The following is a 13,201-nucleotide window of genomic DNA, read 5'->3' on the forward strand; positions in this document are numbered from 1 at the left end:
GTTCCCAAGGAGAGGTTGGGTTATCTAGGGATCATCCTGACAAGTGCAGCTTTACCAGGACGGCCACTCGGGCTCCCTCACGTCCTCCTGGTGGCTCATCTGTCTCCGGCAGAGTCTTGGCCTTATAGGAACGGGGAGGCCCACCTTAGGGTAACATCCCAGATTTGATTCTTGATTTGATGTCTGTACGTTAAAAAAGACACCTGCTGTGTCTTAAAGAAATTACAGCCCTTCACCTCTGTCAGAGGGCTTGCTTCCTGGGTCACATCAAGACAGGAACTGCTTACCAAGCAGAGACTTGGGTCAGAGGATGCAGGCTTTGCTTGGCTGCCACCTGGTGTACAGAGCCACTCCACTCGTCCCTGTTCCAGATCTTTCTGTTCATACCCCCAGCGACTGCCTTAAGTTTATCCTCAGTCAGGGGCCCGTTCTCTCCCGAACTCCAGAGCAACCAATGGAGCTACAGTGTACCTCAGGGACTGTCCCAAATGTAGGGAGAACCTAAGAGACAGATGCGAGGGAGGGGAAAGAGGCAGAGAGAGAAGGAAGTGGAGAGATCTGATGGGGGGGTACAGTTCAGAGACGGTTCCTCCACCCTAACTCTTACCCACATTATTCTGGGCTCATGTTAAGTTACTTTCCCCTGATGTATTAGCCTGAGGCTAGACACCCAGGTTCCTGCTTGGGCCCCATTGTCCTCACCCTGTATCACCTCCGCAGGCCGGTTCATGACGCGGTGGTCAATGACAACCTGGAGACCATCTGGCTCTTGCTGTCCTATGGGGCTGACCCCACACTGGCCACCTACTCGGGACAGACAGCCATGAAGCTGGCCAGCAGCGACACCATGAAGCGCTTTCTCAGCGGTAAGCACAGCCCAGGCTTGAAGCCATCATCCTTGGGGTTGGCCTCTCATTTCTGAACTCCTGAGGAGATATTCTTCATCTCCCTTCATCTCAAACAGCTCCCATGAGGGGCGTCAGCCCTCTTTATAGGCTTTCCTTGAAGTGTCTCAGAAATCTCTTATGCACTTTAAAAAGCCCAGAGGTCCACTTCCTCTTGTTCCAATGCCATGAGTGTCCACATCACATGCATCCTCTTCAGGACCATGACAGCCCACAGGGACCCATTTCCCAGCGAGGTATGTGGGGTAGGCCCACATAGGGAGACAGCGGCCCCACTGATAGATTGAGCTGGGGGCAAAATGTGTTGACCCCTGTTCTGAGTGGGATGTTAGTTACAAAGAAATGACACTAAGCATTTTGCTTTTGTCTTTGTACTTTCTCCTTGTTGGTGATCAGAGTGGAACCCTTGGGACCCCTTCTGAGGCTGTATTTCTCTCTCTTTTTTTAAAAAGATTTTATTTCTTTATTTTGGACAGAGCACGCATGCACATGAGCAGGGAGGAAGGGCAGAGGGAGAGGGAGAAACAGGCTCTCCGCTGAGTAGGGAGCTAGATGCAGGGTTCAATCCCTGGACCCCGAGATCATGACCTGAACTAGAAGCAGACATTTAACTGACTGAGCTACTCAGGTGCCCCCTGATGCTCTATTTTTCACAGCCTCCTCCTGTGGTAACTGATGTTCCCTCTGCACCTCTCTGTTCCTTTTTCTTCCTCCCTCACCTGACTCCTTGAGAAAAGTGTCTGGTGTTCAGGCCCATGGCAAGGGCCACAAGGCAACGTGCATTTATTTTTTCATTAGTGGATGGCCACTTTGTGCCTGCGGTTAGATAGCTCTACTGAGCTGGGCAGCAGGGCAGAGGGAAGGAGGGAAGTCTAGTACGAACACATTCACCGGGAAGCTCCTCAGACTTGACTGAATGAAGGAACCCCACCTCCTTAATGACATCACAGCTCGGCCCTCGCTCTAGCAGTTTCTTCTTCAGACTGCCAGAGTGCTGGACAGATGAGGCAGCTGGCAGTCGTCTTGTTGACCCTCTGTGGCGGCTTCCGTGTTCGTGGTTGACCACTCTCAGACCAGGAGTCCACGAGACCCAGGGTTTGCTCAAGACTGCTCACTCTCACCTGGAATCTGGCTCCAGATTCCAGATTCTGGAATCATTAGTCCTAAATGCCCACCTCCCTGAAGGTACAGTTCGGGATTCCCAACCAGGGGATCATTTAGTTATCGAACAAAGATTAACTAGATAGCTGATGATGGAAGGAGAAACAAAGGAACATGAACTAAAAGTCCCCATGGAAGGAGAGCTAGGTGGGAAGCACCACCTTGATACTAATAAAAGCCGAAGAGGAAGTGGTGGGAGGCCGTGGTGGGAGACCTTGATTCCTGCCCAGCCAGCCTCCATCCAGCCCTCAGTCGAGCTGACTAAACCCTGCAGTCCCCGGTCACCTCACCGTGTACAGGCCTCCCTTTGGGACCCAGCCCTTCTGCCTAGGGGCAGGAGTGCCTTTTCCCTCCTCCCAGCTCTGGGGTCCTGGGCCTCTGTCCCTGAAGGGCAGAGCAGTTTGGGGATGTTCATTTGGTCATTTGTCCCGGGCTAGTGATGACTCTTGTTCTCTTTGGCTGCACTGTCATGGGGGTGTGGGGCTCAGGGCAAGCTACCCTTTGTGACCTTTTCTCCCATACTATGTGCCACGTGCACTTACACAGACACACACAGACACACACATTGTCTGCACTTGACTTGATTCCCAGGAGAAGCTGGCACAGATGAACACCCAGAACTTCTCAACATAAGAACACTGCATGAAGCTCTGTCTCTGATCAACAGGTTTAATCCAGGGGGTTCTCTTGGGGCTAGAAACTGGCCTCCTAAGGGTCTCCGGGCCTTCTGGATCCAAATAAAGCTATCTCTGACCACCTAAATAAGCAGACAAACTCTTTTCTTCCCTGGCCCCTTCTCCAAGATCCCAAAGGAATCCAAATGTTGAAACCCTTTTCAGTAGTTAAAAATTTAGAAACCGACACATTTTCCCCCCTCCTCATTTCCGTTAGCTAATCTCAACTACTAGCCAGCCTTTTGATGCCTCCTTAAAGTCACCCGGATGCCAGCCCACATTGCAGAGTCAAGATTTTTTAAGATTTTATTTTTAAGTAATTTCCGTAACCAGTGTGGGGGCTCGAACTCACCACCCCAAGATCAAGAGTCACATGCAGTACCAATGGAGCCAGCCAGGCGCCCCAAGAGAAGACTTTTCTTAATTCTGGCATTGGGTAGCCTGTCCAGGCCAAACACCTTCATTCAAATCTTAACATTTCGTCTCAACTTCGTAGACCTGGAGCTTCAGCATCGTAATGGGGACTCAGAGCTAAAAGGAGTGTTAGCACCAGGTCACCTCTTTTCCATGCAGATATCAAGTGCCCTCAAAGGCAGATCCCTGGCTGGCTTTTTGGGACAGTGCTAGCAAGCCAGGCTAGGACCTTGGCCCAGCACCCCGGGGAGGCAGGCATTGGTAGTAGTCAGCGGCTCCTGGGAGAGGGGACTTGGGCCCAGAGTTTGTTTTGGTGGGATGAGGAAATAATACTCAGGTTTTCTTTTTTTAATTGAGGTGAAATTCACCACATATAACCATTTGGAAGTGAATGGTTCAGTGGCATAATCAGGAGCTTAATTCCTTGAACGGAGTATTTTTCCCTCTTTTTGAATCCCGTCACCCCCCCCACCCCCAGAAACTCTCAGGGAACCACTGGACAAGGCTCCCTAGTGGCTGCAGGAGGCACCCTGACCCTGGGCTTGGAAGTTTGGGAGGCGTTTCCCTCACTACCCCACCTCCCCAGCCCCTAAACCTGGATGCATTTGGGTGGATTTCTGGACTTATTTTTTTTAATGTCTGTCTGGCTGAGGTATTTTAAAAGCTTTTTGCTTTTCATCCCCAAGCATTTGCCTGACCAGACTCTCTATAGATTGTCTTCTTCCTTCCCCAGTGGCGATCCCACAGGGCAGAAGATGAAGGCGAATCCTTGTAGGGTGTGAAGGGCTCCATTTTCTGCAGGTGGAGAAGATGAGCACGAGCCTCGGTGTTGCTCGTGGTGTAGAGCTTCCCTCTTTTTGTGCGAGGCCCCTGTTTTGGAAAAGTCTGGGAATTTAATCCTCTTTTAAATACACAAAGGAATGTCACTATTTACAAATATCCTGTAGTGAATACTTTCACGAAGTAGAAGATGCTGGCAGTCCATCTGGGTTGTAAGTGGATTTTTCTGTATTGAGTTGGCTTAAAGTGAAGCCCATTTCTCCTGAGATCCGGAAGGGTGTGGTGGCAACCCCATCCATCCGTTCATCCGTGGGTTTCAGGCAGGGCACCGGGCACTGGAGGTCAGGCAGCAGATCCCTTTCTCTGTCATCCTCAGGCTTGGAGCACCAAGCCATCCAGACTCTCAGAGGCCTTGGGAAGACCTCCTCCTTGGGCCAAATTATAGGCAGGCATGTGACCCATTTGCCTTTGACCCTTTGAAGAAAAGAATAATATCCAGGCTAGTCGAGGGAAAACAGATTCGTGTCCCTCCCCTGTCAGAAAGAATGTAGGGGCCGAGGGGAGTTGTTGCAGTTTGGTTTGGGGCATCTGAGGAAGTATTGGGACTGCTTTTCCTTCGGCTGATGAAAGGGTCAGCAGTGTATCCCTTGAGGTCACGGAATCACAGGTTTTGTTTTTCCTGTTGGAGACCTCTGCCATGGGACCCGTGTCGAAGACTGCCTGTTCTTGGTTTTTCTCCACCCTTCATGTCCCTCAGCTGGTGACTTGGTTGGAGGACACAGGGAGCGGTATGTTGGGACCCCAAGAAAGAGAGAAACTCTGATTGTCAGGGTGACCTCTCACACACTGAGTAGTTAAAACATATTTTTCGTGTGTGGAGGTGAAATTCACAGAAGATAAAATCAAGCACTTCGAAGGGAACGATTCAGTGGCGTTTTGTGCATTTACAACCTTATACAACCGCTGCGTCTGTCTGGTCCCAAAACATGTTCATCAGCCCCAAAACGAAACCCCACACCCACTAAGCAGTTGCTCTCCACTCCCCCTCCCCCCCCCGGCCCCCAGTAACCCCCCATCTACTGCCCAACTCTGTGGATTTGCGCATTCTGGACGTTACATGTAAGTGGAACCGTACAACACGGGGCCTTTTGTGTCTGCGTCTGTGCTCAGGTAGTGTCACGTTTCCAAGGTCCCCTCACGTGGTGGCATGTTTCAGTACTTCCTTCCTTCTGAAGGCTGGACAGTGTGCCATCACATGGCTCCACTGCGTTGTCTTTAGCCGCTCAGCAGCCGAGGGACGTGGGGGTGCTGTCTGCCTGCGGCCGCTGGTGCTGCTGGGGACGCGTGTGTGCGGCCACTGGTGTGACTACCTGTTTGCGGTTCTGGGGAGGTTTAGCCAGGAACAGGATTGCCGGCCTGAGGGCACTTTTGCGGGGAGAGGAAAAGAGCAGAGGACTGAAAGTGGTGGGAAGGGGCAAGGGCCAGTCAAGGGAAAGGAAAGGCTCTCTTCGTCCTGCTTGTGCGAGGAGGCTATGAGGCAGCAGGAGGGGAAGCTGCCCCCATCAGGCAGGCCGTGGAGTCGCTTCTGGTGCACTCCCATTGCCTGCTCCGACATCCACATCTAGGCTCCCGCCCATTCACGTTGGGCTGCCTCAGAAAGGCAGATTCACCTGCAGATGACCAAGACTTGCTGTCGGTGAGGAGAACTAGGGGCCTGTGCCATGCTGGGGGCTCTGAAGGCAGTCCCTAGAGAGGAGCCCCAGGAATGTGGTGAGTGAGGGCTGCTCTGACGGAGTGGCCATGTGACCTCTCAGGGCAGGTGGGGGGGCGGTTACAGTCAGGACCCGATGTCTCAGCCTGCTGGTAAAGCAGGCACGCTACTTTTGGTCTTGCCTTGTAGTAACTCCTCCCTCCCTTTCTTCCCCATATATTTATTGCGCTCTTACGATGTGCCAGGAACCTGGGCTTAGGCCATGGGGAGACCGTGATGAGCCAGACAGACGTGGTGCCCGCCTTTTGGAGACTTAACGATCTCACACCTTCACCTCCCAGGACACCTAGCACTAGGCCAGGCACCATGGGCAGCTCCCTGACTGATGCTTCTGGAAGAAACTCTTTCCAAGTCTCAAGGGCACAGGGTACAGAAAAGTGCGCAAACGGCCAGTCGTGACCTCAGCGTTGTTTTGCAGAATACATAGAAAAAGATCTAACATACATGACTACAGGTTTTCCACTGTAGCTTCTCAGCCATTATTTTGAAAGCTCTCTCTGGCTGCTTTTTCCTGCCAGAAGAAAGCCGTCATCTCCTAGAAGGTTGCTAAAAAGTTATTTCTTTCAGGAGCTCACAAGAGCTAAAAGGCATTTCTGTGGATACGATGTGTGACCCAAAAGGGGAGGATACTGGACGGCAGTGGTGCCTTTCCCCGGGGAAAACTAGCTTCGTGCCTTTAGGAGGCGCTGCCACCTTCCTCCTGGGATTTGGCTTCCCTAGGGGCACCCTCTCGTCTTCTGCCCTTTGGACTCTCACCCCGTCCCTTTGCCCAAGTGTCACTTGAGGGCAGGTAGCAAGCATACAGAGCTAAGTCAGCTTGCCAGAGGTGCTAGGTGGCATATTGGCAACCACTGGGCCATGTGCCCACAGATGACACCATTGAGTTTGTCATGAAAACCTGCTTTTTGTCCACGTGGGGTTGCGAGGTGAGACAATTGCATAGATGCTGCTTAGCCAGGAAGAAAGAAGGCAAAGCAGCAACCTGCTGTCTGTCCTCAGGTCAAGTATGTGGAAAGTGGTTTAAAAGTGTGTTTGGTATGGAAAAATACTTAGAGCAAAACATGAACTATTGTAATCATTTTAAAGTATACAATTGAATGACATTAAGTACATTCATAACGTTGTGCAACCATCCCCGCTGAATTTCAGAACTTTATCACCTCAAAAGGAAACCTTGTGCCTATTAGGCAGTCACTTCCTGTTCCCTCCCGACTACCAGTCTGCTTTCTGTCTGTCTAGATTGGCCTGTTCTGAACATTTTATATGCATGGAATCGTACAGTATATGGCCTTTTGTGTCTGGCTTCTTTCATTTAGTGTAATGTTTTTAGGGTTCATTCATGTTGTAGTGTACGTCAGTACTTTGTTTTTTCTTATAACTGAACAATATTTCATTATATGGCTAGACCATGTTTTGTTTATCCCTTCATCAGCTTAACAACATTTGAGTCGTTTCCACTTTTTTTTCCCTTTTTTGGCTATTGTTAGTAGACCCGCTGTGAACATTCATTTGTATATAAGTTTTTGTTTGAACACCTGTTTTCAATTCTTTTGGGTATATACCTAGGAGTGTAAGCAAAAGGTTTTTATGAGGATAAACTTGGTCCTCTCGCCCATGTTTTCCAAAGATGAAACAGAAGGAATTATGCTTCCTTATCTTACTTTGAATTGGAGAGACCCTGATTGGCTATATGAGCATTGTGACCCGCAGGGGAATTGAAATCTTGGGATAGGTCGATTCTCCTGGCAGAGTCCATTCCTTACACCACTAAGAGCGAGCCTGTATCCCAGACCTAAATGCCTTCGGGCTGATCGTGTAGGAGAGCAGAGCAGGCTGGGTGGGGACTGTTGAGCCGGGAACGCACATGTCGCCTCTCCCTCCAGCCAACTGTTGACATGCAGGAATGTGGGACGCAGTGTTGCCAGATTTTCTGATTTTTTTTTTCAAGAAAAGATGGAAATCCAGATTTTTAGGTGAAATCTCTCAATTTTAAAAACTTTGATGTTAATTAACTTTTTTTTTTTTTTTTTTTTTTGGTTTAAAAACACTGAGCCAAACTCCAGGTGGTCAGTGGGCTAGATTTGGCTCCTGGCTGCTGGTTGGCAACCTTGGATTAACAGCAGGAAACGTATCTCTCTCTGGTAGCTCCCAGGCCCTCTTGTGGTCCTTCGTTCCCTTCTCCCGTCCTCTTAGCCCTCTATGGACGTGCTTTGTCTCTAGATCCTTCTCCAGCCTAACCTCCTTGTCTCACTGCCTTTTCTTCTTTCATCAGATCACCTCTCGGATCTTCAGGGCCGGGCAGAGGGTGACCCTGGCGTGTCCTGGGACTTTTACAGCAGTTCTGTATTGGGTAAGCTTGGAGTGGGATTCCTCCCATGCTTGTCCGTGGCTCAGAGATGGGGGGTTGCTTTGGGTTTCATGAATTGTTCTCAAAGACTGCAGTGACCCCGTGGAGGCGGCCTTTTCCACCTGTTAGTAACTCATGGACCCTTTCAACCCAAACGCTAGCTCCCCCCAGATTCAGATGCCACAAAGCCACCCCTCATTAGCCCTCTCCCACTTCTGCCCTGGGTAATGTTTTCCTCCTCCCTTGCTTTGTCTTAACCCTATCAGAAGCCCCTGTTGTGCATCATCCTCTCTCTGGCATTGCTCACACGCAGGAGAGACCCAGGCCCTCCCCTGGGCCGCTCTCATTCCCTCCCTGCCCGGACCCGACCGTACATGCTTTCTCAGACGGCCATCCTCTCCTGAGCCCTTAGCCTCTGACCCAGGCTTTCCTCTCTTAGAAGAGTCTTTATCTGTGATGCCGTCAGCACCCCTCCCCTGGGTCAGGGCTGCAGATTGGGGGAGGTGCCCACCCCGAAGCCCTGGGGAAGCTGGAGCAGGAGGAGCTTGGGATGGAATGAAGTGAGCCACACCCAGACATGTGGGCTAGGAAGGGAACTGGCTGAGCCACCCCCTTGGGCTTCTACCTTGCCCTCAACTATTGGTAGAACCGGCAGGCTTCATCTCCAACAGCCCAGCAGCTCACCCTTCATATCACCTGGCTTTTTTTCCAACCAAAAGGTGGAGGAGTATAATGCATTTCTGGCCACAGAATTGTGTCTCCCAGGGATAGAACTTTCATGGGCCCTCCCAAGGGTGGGAACCATGGGATCAGTGAAACTGGGCTCCAGCCAGGGGTCTGTCTCCTGATCGCCCACCTTCAGGTGCCTTTTCTTGTTGGAGCATTTCTTTTCTTCAGTTTTGTGCATGTAGCTTAGTCCTTATATCCCATGTGCTCTCCTTACAGAGGAAAAAGATGGCTTTGCCTGTGACCTCCTACATAATCCTCCCGGGAACTCTGATCAAGAAGGAGATGATGTGGAAGAGGATGATTTTATGTTCGAGCTCTCAGACAAGCCTCTTCTCCCTTGCTACAACCTCCAAGTGTCAGTGTCCCGCGGGTAAGTGTCTAAGAGATCTACAGGGACGGAGTGCCAGGATCCTGGCAACCCCTGGCCTGCCTCGCTGGGAAGGGTGGAGCTCTCCAGAAGGAAGCAGAGACCTGGTGAGCAAACGCTAGAGCTCGGGAAAGCTGACACATGACCAAGGCCAGCCTGACTTTCCCGCTCTGCTCAGTTATCTTCAGAACAGAGGCTGGAAGCTCTATGTTTACGGACTGTATGTCCTTCCCAAACCCCAAACCTAGATTTGCTCTCCGAAGGATTCTGCTGCTGTTCCTGGGTGTAAGAGATGATCTGGGAGATATTTGGGCTGATGAACTATTAGAATCTCTGGAACATTTTTGTGGTTTCTGGGAACAGCCAGACAGAATATTTGCAATTGAGATTCTTGGAAAAGCCACGACATATGGTTGCCATAGCTAAGGGGCTGCTGGGGTCCTTAAGTAATCCATAGGCTGCTTTCTCAGAGCCTTCATGTTGGCAAGATGATGGCACGGGCACTGTCATGTCAGATGACTGTGTATGTTATTAACGGGTGTCACCCATTTCCAGAGACTAGACTATACCTGACACCATTAGACCAAACCTGGCTTAATCTTTACTTGATGATCCAGGAGGGAGTTCGCGGGGCTGTGGTTCTGGTTGGCTTTCACCGACGGCCGCGTGTGGCTGTGCTGCTTGGGGTGCTGGATGCCCTGCCCTTTGGTTCTTAGCCTCCATCGCTCAGTATTTTCCTCTTCTTGGTGTCTTCACATAGTTCAAATACCTTTGCAAACACTCTTAGGGATCCTTTTCCTTTGATACCTATTTTTTTTTAAAGATTTTATTTATTTATTTGTCAGAGACAGAGGGAGAGAGAGTGAGCGAGCACAGGCAGACAGAGAGGCAGGCAGAGGCAGAGGGAGAAGCAGGCTCCTCGCCGAGCAAGGAGCCCGATGTGGGACTCGACCCCAGGACGCTGGGATCATGACCTGAGCCAAAGGCAGCCGCTTAACCAACTGAGCCACCCAGGCGTCCCCTTTGATACCTATTTTTAAGATACCCAAACCTGTTTTTATTTAAAGAGTGAAAGCACACAAAGTGCACACGGCAGAGAGGGGGGGAGGACGGGGGATCGGGAGCCCTTCAAGTGAGTCCCTTGAGTTGATGACTCTACCCATTGAGCCACAAGGCTCTGTGCATCCCTTCACTCAGGGCCTAATAAGAGTAAAAATAGCCTATATGATGACACTGGTAGGGATCAAGTTCCAGGGGCTTTTGGTCCTTATTCTTCTGGGCATCAGCTGATCCCTGAGGGCGGGGCAAGGCCTCTGGGATATAGTGTTGCACAGTTAATTAATTCTTCCACAGTATTCAGCACCGCCTTCTCTGAAACAAGATCTGGGGCCCCAGGCAGCAAAAGGACCAGGGTAGTATGCGTCAGGTGTGGATGAAACATGGGGCAAGCGAGGGCCACTTGCCACGCAGCAATCAGGTTTTCACATGAAAGCTTGCTCCGCGCAAAGCTGGGTCTCCTGACGTTCTGGCCTCCCTTCCTCCCTTGCCTCTTTGGAATCTGTCCTTCCCCACAGCTGCAGTGCAATGGGGAATACAGATTCTCCAAGAAGTAGCGAGAGTGTAGGGGTGTCTGGGTGGCTCAGTTGGTTGAGCTCCTGACTCTTGGTTTTGGCTCGGGTCACGAGATCGAGCTCCCAGTGGAGCTCTGCGCGCAGCCCTGTCTGCCTGCGATTCTTTCCCTCTTCCTCTCCCTCGCTCTGCTCCTCCCCTACTGGCTCCGTGCCGCACGCTGGAGCTGTCTCTCAAATAAATAAGATCTTTAACAAAAGAAGTAGGGAAGGTGTAGAATGATGACCCTAAGGCCCTGCAGGGTTCAGAACTGCCTTCGGAATCACCAAAGCAAAGCTGGATTCTGAGGACCAACTGTTAACGTTCTGAGGGTTCCTTTTCATTCTTTGAAAGTGATGGTCCAGCTGTATGGTATCTATAGTCCCTTTCTCTGAAACCCAGAGCACTCCATTTCCTGACGGTGCGAGAACGTTTACTGTCCCTGGGAGGAGCGTTGCATTTTAGGGAGCAGGGGTGTGTGTCTGAGTAGGAGTGCTATGTGTTGTGCGGAACACTCCGTCCCGTAACCGTGTCTTCAGCAGGCGCACCAGGCAAACCCCAAAGGCCAAAATACAGCCTTCAGAGCATCTCCAGGCTAGTGCAGGAGATAGACGAGTATATAATCAGCTCTAATAACACACAAAATAAAAATGTCACACAGTTGAGCAAGGTGTCCAGTGAATAATAGTGGTCTCCCATTCCCGTGCCACGGAGAGAAGCACAGTTAACATTGCTTTTGTAGTCTTTCTGAGATGGGCTGTGTTTGAAGTATTATAAAAGGGGTGTGCACCAAGTGCCATGAGACTGTGGAAGATGGGACGAGCGACCAGGCGATCTGGCATCTGAGCTGGGCGTGAGAGGTGGATGGAGGGTGCGGTACGAGCGAAGGCTAACAGGTTCAGAAAGCAGGGCTTGTCCTTCATCCAACGGCTGGTACTTGGTGGGGTGGAGGTATACAGTGTGTGTGTGTGTGTGTGTGTGTGTGTGTGTGTGTGTGTGTGTGTCTGTGTGTTACTATAGGGGGTCACTGGGCTGAAGAGGTTGGAGGGGGTCATGTTTGAAAGGTCTTGCAATATTGCGGTGAAGAATTTGGACGGTTGGGTTGTTTTTGTTTGTTTGCTGGAGGTACCATGGAAAGCAGTTCAGGGAGTGAGAAGGTCGAGTTTTCCTTTTAGAAAACGAATTAGTAAGAGAGGATCCAGTGAGGGCGGGTGGAGGTGCGACAGAGTGACTCTTGGCAGGGAAGCCGGTTGGGAGGCTGGTGGGGCCGCTGGGGGCAGGACAGTGCCACAGGAGGAGGGAATGGAGTGCCTTGGAATGGGGACCATTAACGCAGGGATGCCTCATGTCTTCCTGGTTTGCGCAAAGCGGGGAGCGCATGGCTCCTGAGCCGCCTCTCCGGCACCCCTCCCAGCTGTCCCCAGGCTGCCGCCCAGCCGGGTGTGCTCAGCAAAGTCAGACTGGCTGTAATGTGAGCTCCGGCCCTGCAGAAAGGACGGTGCTGCCACCGGAGAAAAAACTTGTCTAATGCATTCCAGAGCCAAAGAGAAATGCCTTTTAGATTACCCGCAGTTTAGGCCTTTCTCCACGGCTCCCCGTCTGCTGGGGAAGGTCTCAGAGAACAAGGAGGCAGGGGAAGCAGGAGTGAGAACAGGAAAGGGAAACCAGACAGGGTAGCAGCGGTCGGTTGGGGGGAAGAACTGGTCCCAGCAGATGGTAAATTCCAGGTCATGGGGTGTGGGGGAAGGTCTGGGGATGGCTGCTCTGAGTTTTAGGTCCTGGAAGTTCCTTTCCCTCCTGCTCCCGCTTTTTGGGAAGAGGTCAGTCACGGGCTGAGTGCTGGAGATGAAGCTGGAAGCTGGTTCAGGCACTGGAGGAAACAGGAGAGTTTAGCCCCTGGTTTAGTCTGGTGTGGGGGGGTGGGGGACAGTCAGACTGTCACCCTTCCTGGGCCTTCCGGAGTGTTCTGGCACTCCACTGCCTCCCCCCAGCCCCCTTCCCTAACTCCTACTCTTGCTTCTTCCAGGCCCTGCAACTGGTTCCTCTTTACCGACGTCCTGAAGAGGCTGAAGCTTTCCTCCAGGATCTTTCAGGCTCGGTTCCCGCACTTTGAAATTGCCACGTTGCCCAAGGCTGAGTTCTACCGGCAAGTGGTCTCCAGTCAGCTTCTGACCCCAGCCGAGAGGCCCGGAGGCATGGACGACAGATCCGCCCCAGGCTCCTCTGAGACTGTGGAGCTGGTGCGGTACGAGCCAGAGCTCCTTCGGCTCCTGGGGTCTGAGGTGGAGTTCCAGCCCTGGAACAGTTGACCTGGGAAACAGCCCCTCCCTTTTCTTCTTTCTCCTCCCAAGTTCGCCCTTCCCCACCTCCCATGTCTTTCCCCCACCGAGCACCAGACTGCAGAATGAGGCAATAATACGGACCAACAAGAAGCCGCCTTATCAA

General features: G+C 51.5%; 1 protein-coding gene across 3 annotated transcripts in view; it reads left to right on the forward strand.

The window, feature by feature from the left end:
• Nucleotides 1-13,201, forward strand: part of BCORL1 (BCL6 corepressor like 1) — a 42,537-nt gene extending 29,336 nt beyond the window's left edge. For all 3 annotated transcript variants that reach the window (XM_032843334.1, XM_032843335.1, XM_032843333.1), the window contains 4 exons: nucleotides 721-866; nucleotides 7,978-8,055; nucleotides 8,998-9,151; nucleotides 12,783-13,201. In XM_032843334.1, coding sequence (XP_032699225.1) covers nucleotides 721-866; nucleotides 7,978-8,055; nucleotides 8,998-9,151; nucleotides 12,783-13,065 — 661 coding nt within the window. In that variant the 3' untranslated portion in view covers nucleotides 13,066-13,201. The remainder of the gene's footprint in view (nucleotides 1-720; nucleotides 867-7,977; nucleotides 8,056-8,997; nucleotides 9,152-12,782) is intronic.

The sequence above is a fragment of the Lontra canadensis genome, unplaced genomic scaffold, assembly GCF_010015895.1.
Source record: "Lontra canadensis isolate GAN:19392208 unplaced genomic scaffold, GSC_riverotter_1.0 scaffold138, whole genome shotgun sequence".
Lineage (NCBI taxonomy): Eukaryota > Metazoa > Chordata > Mammalia > Carnivora > Mustelidae > Lontra > Lontra canadensis.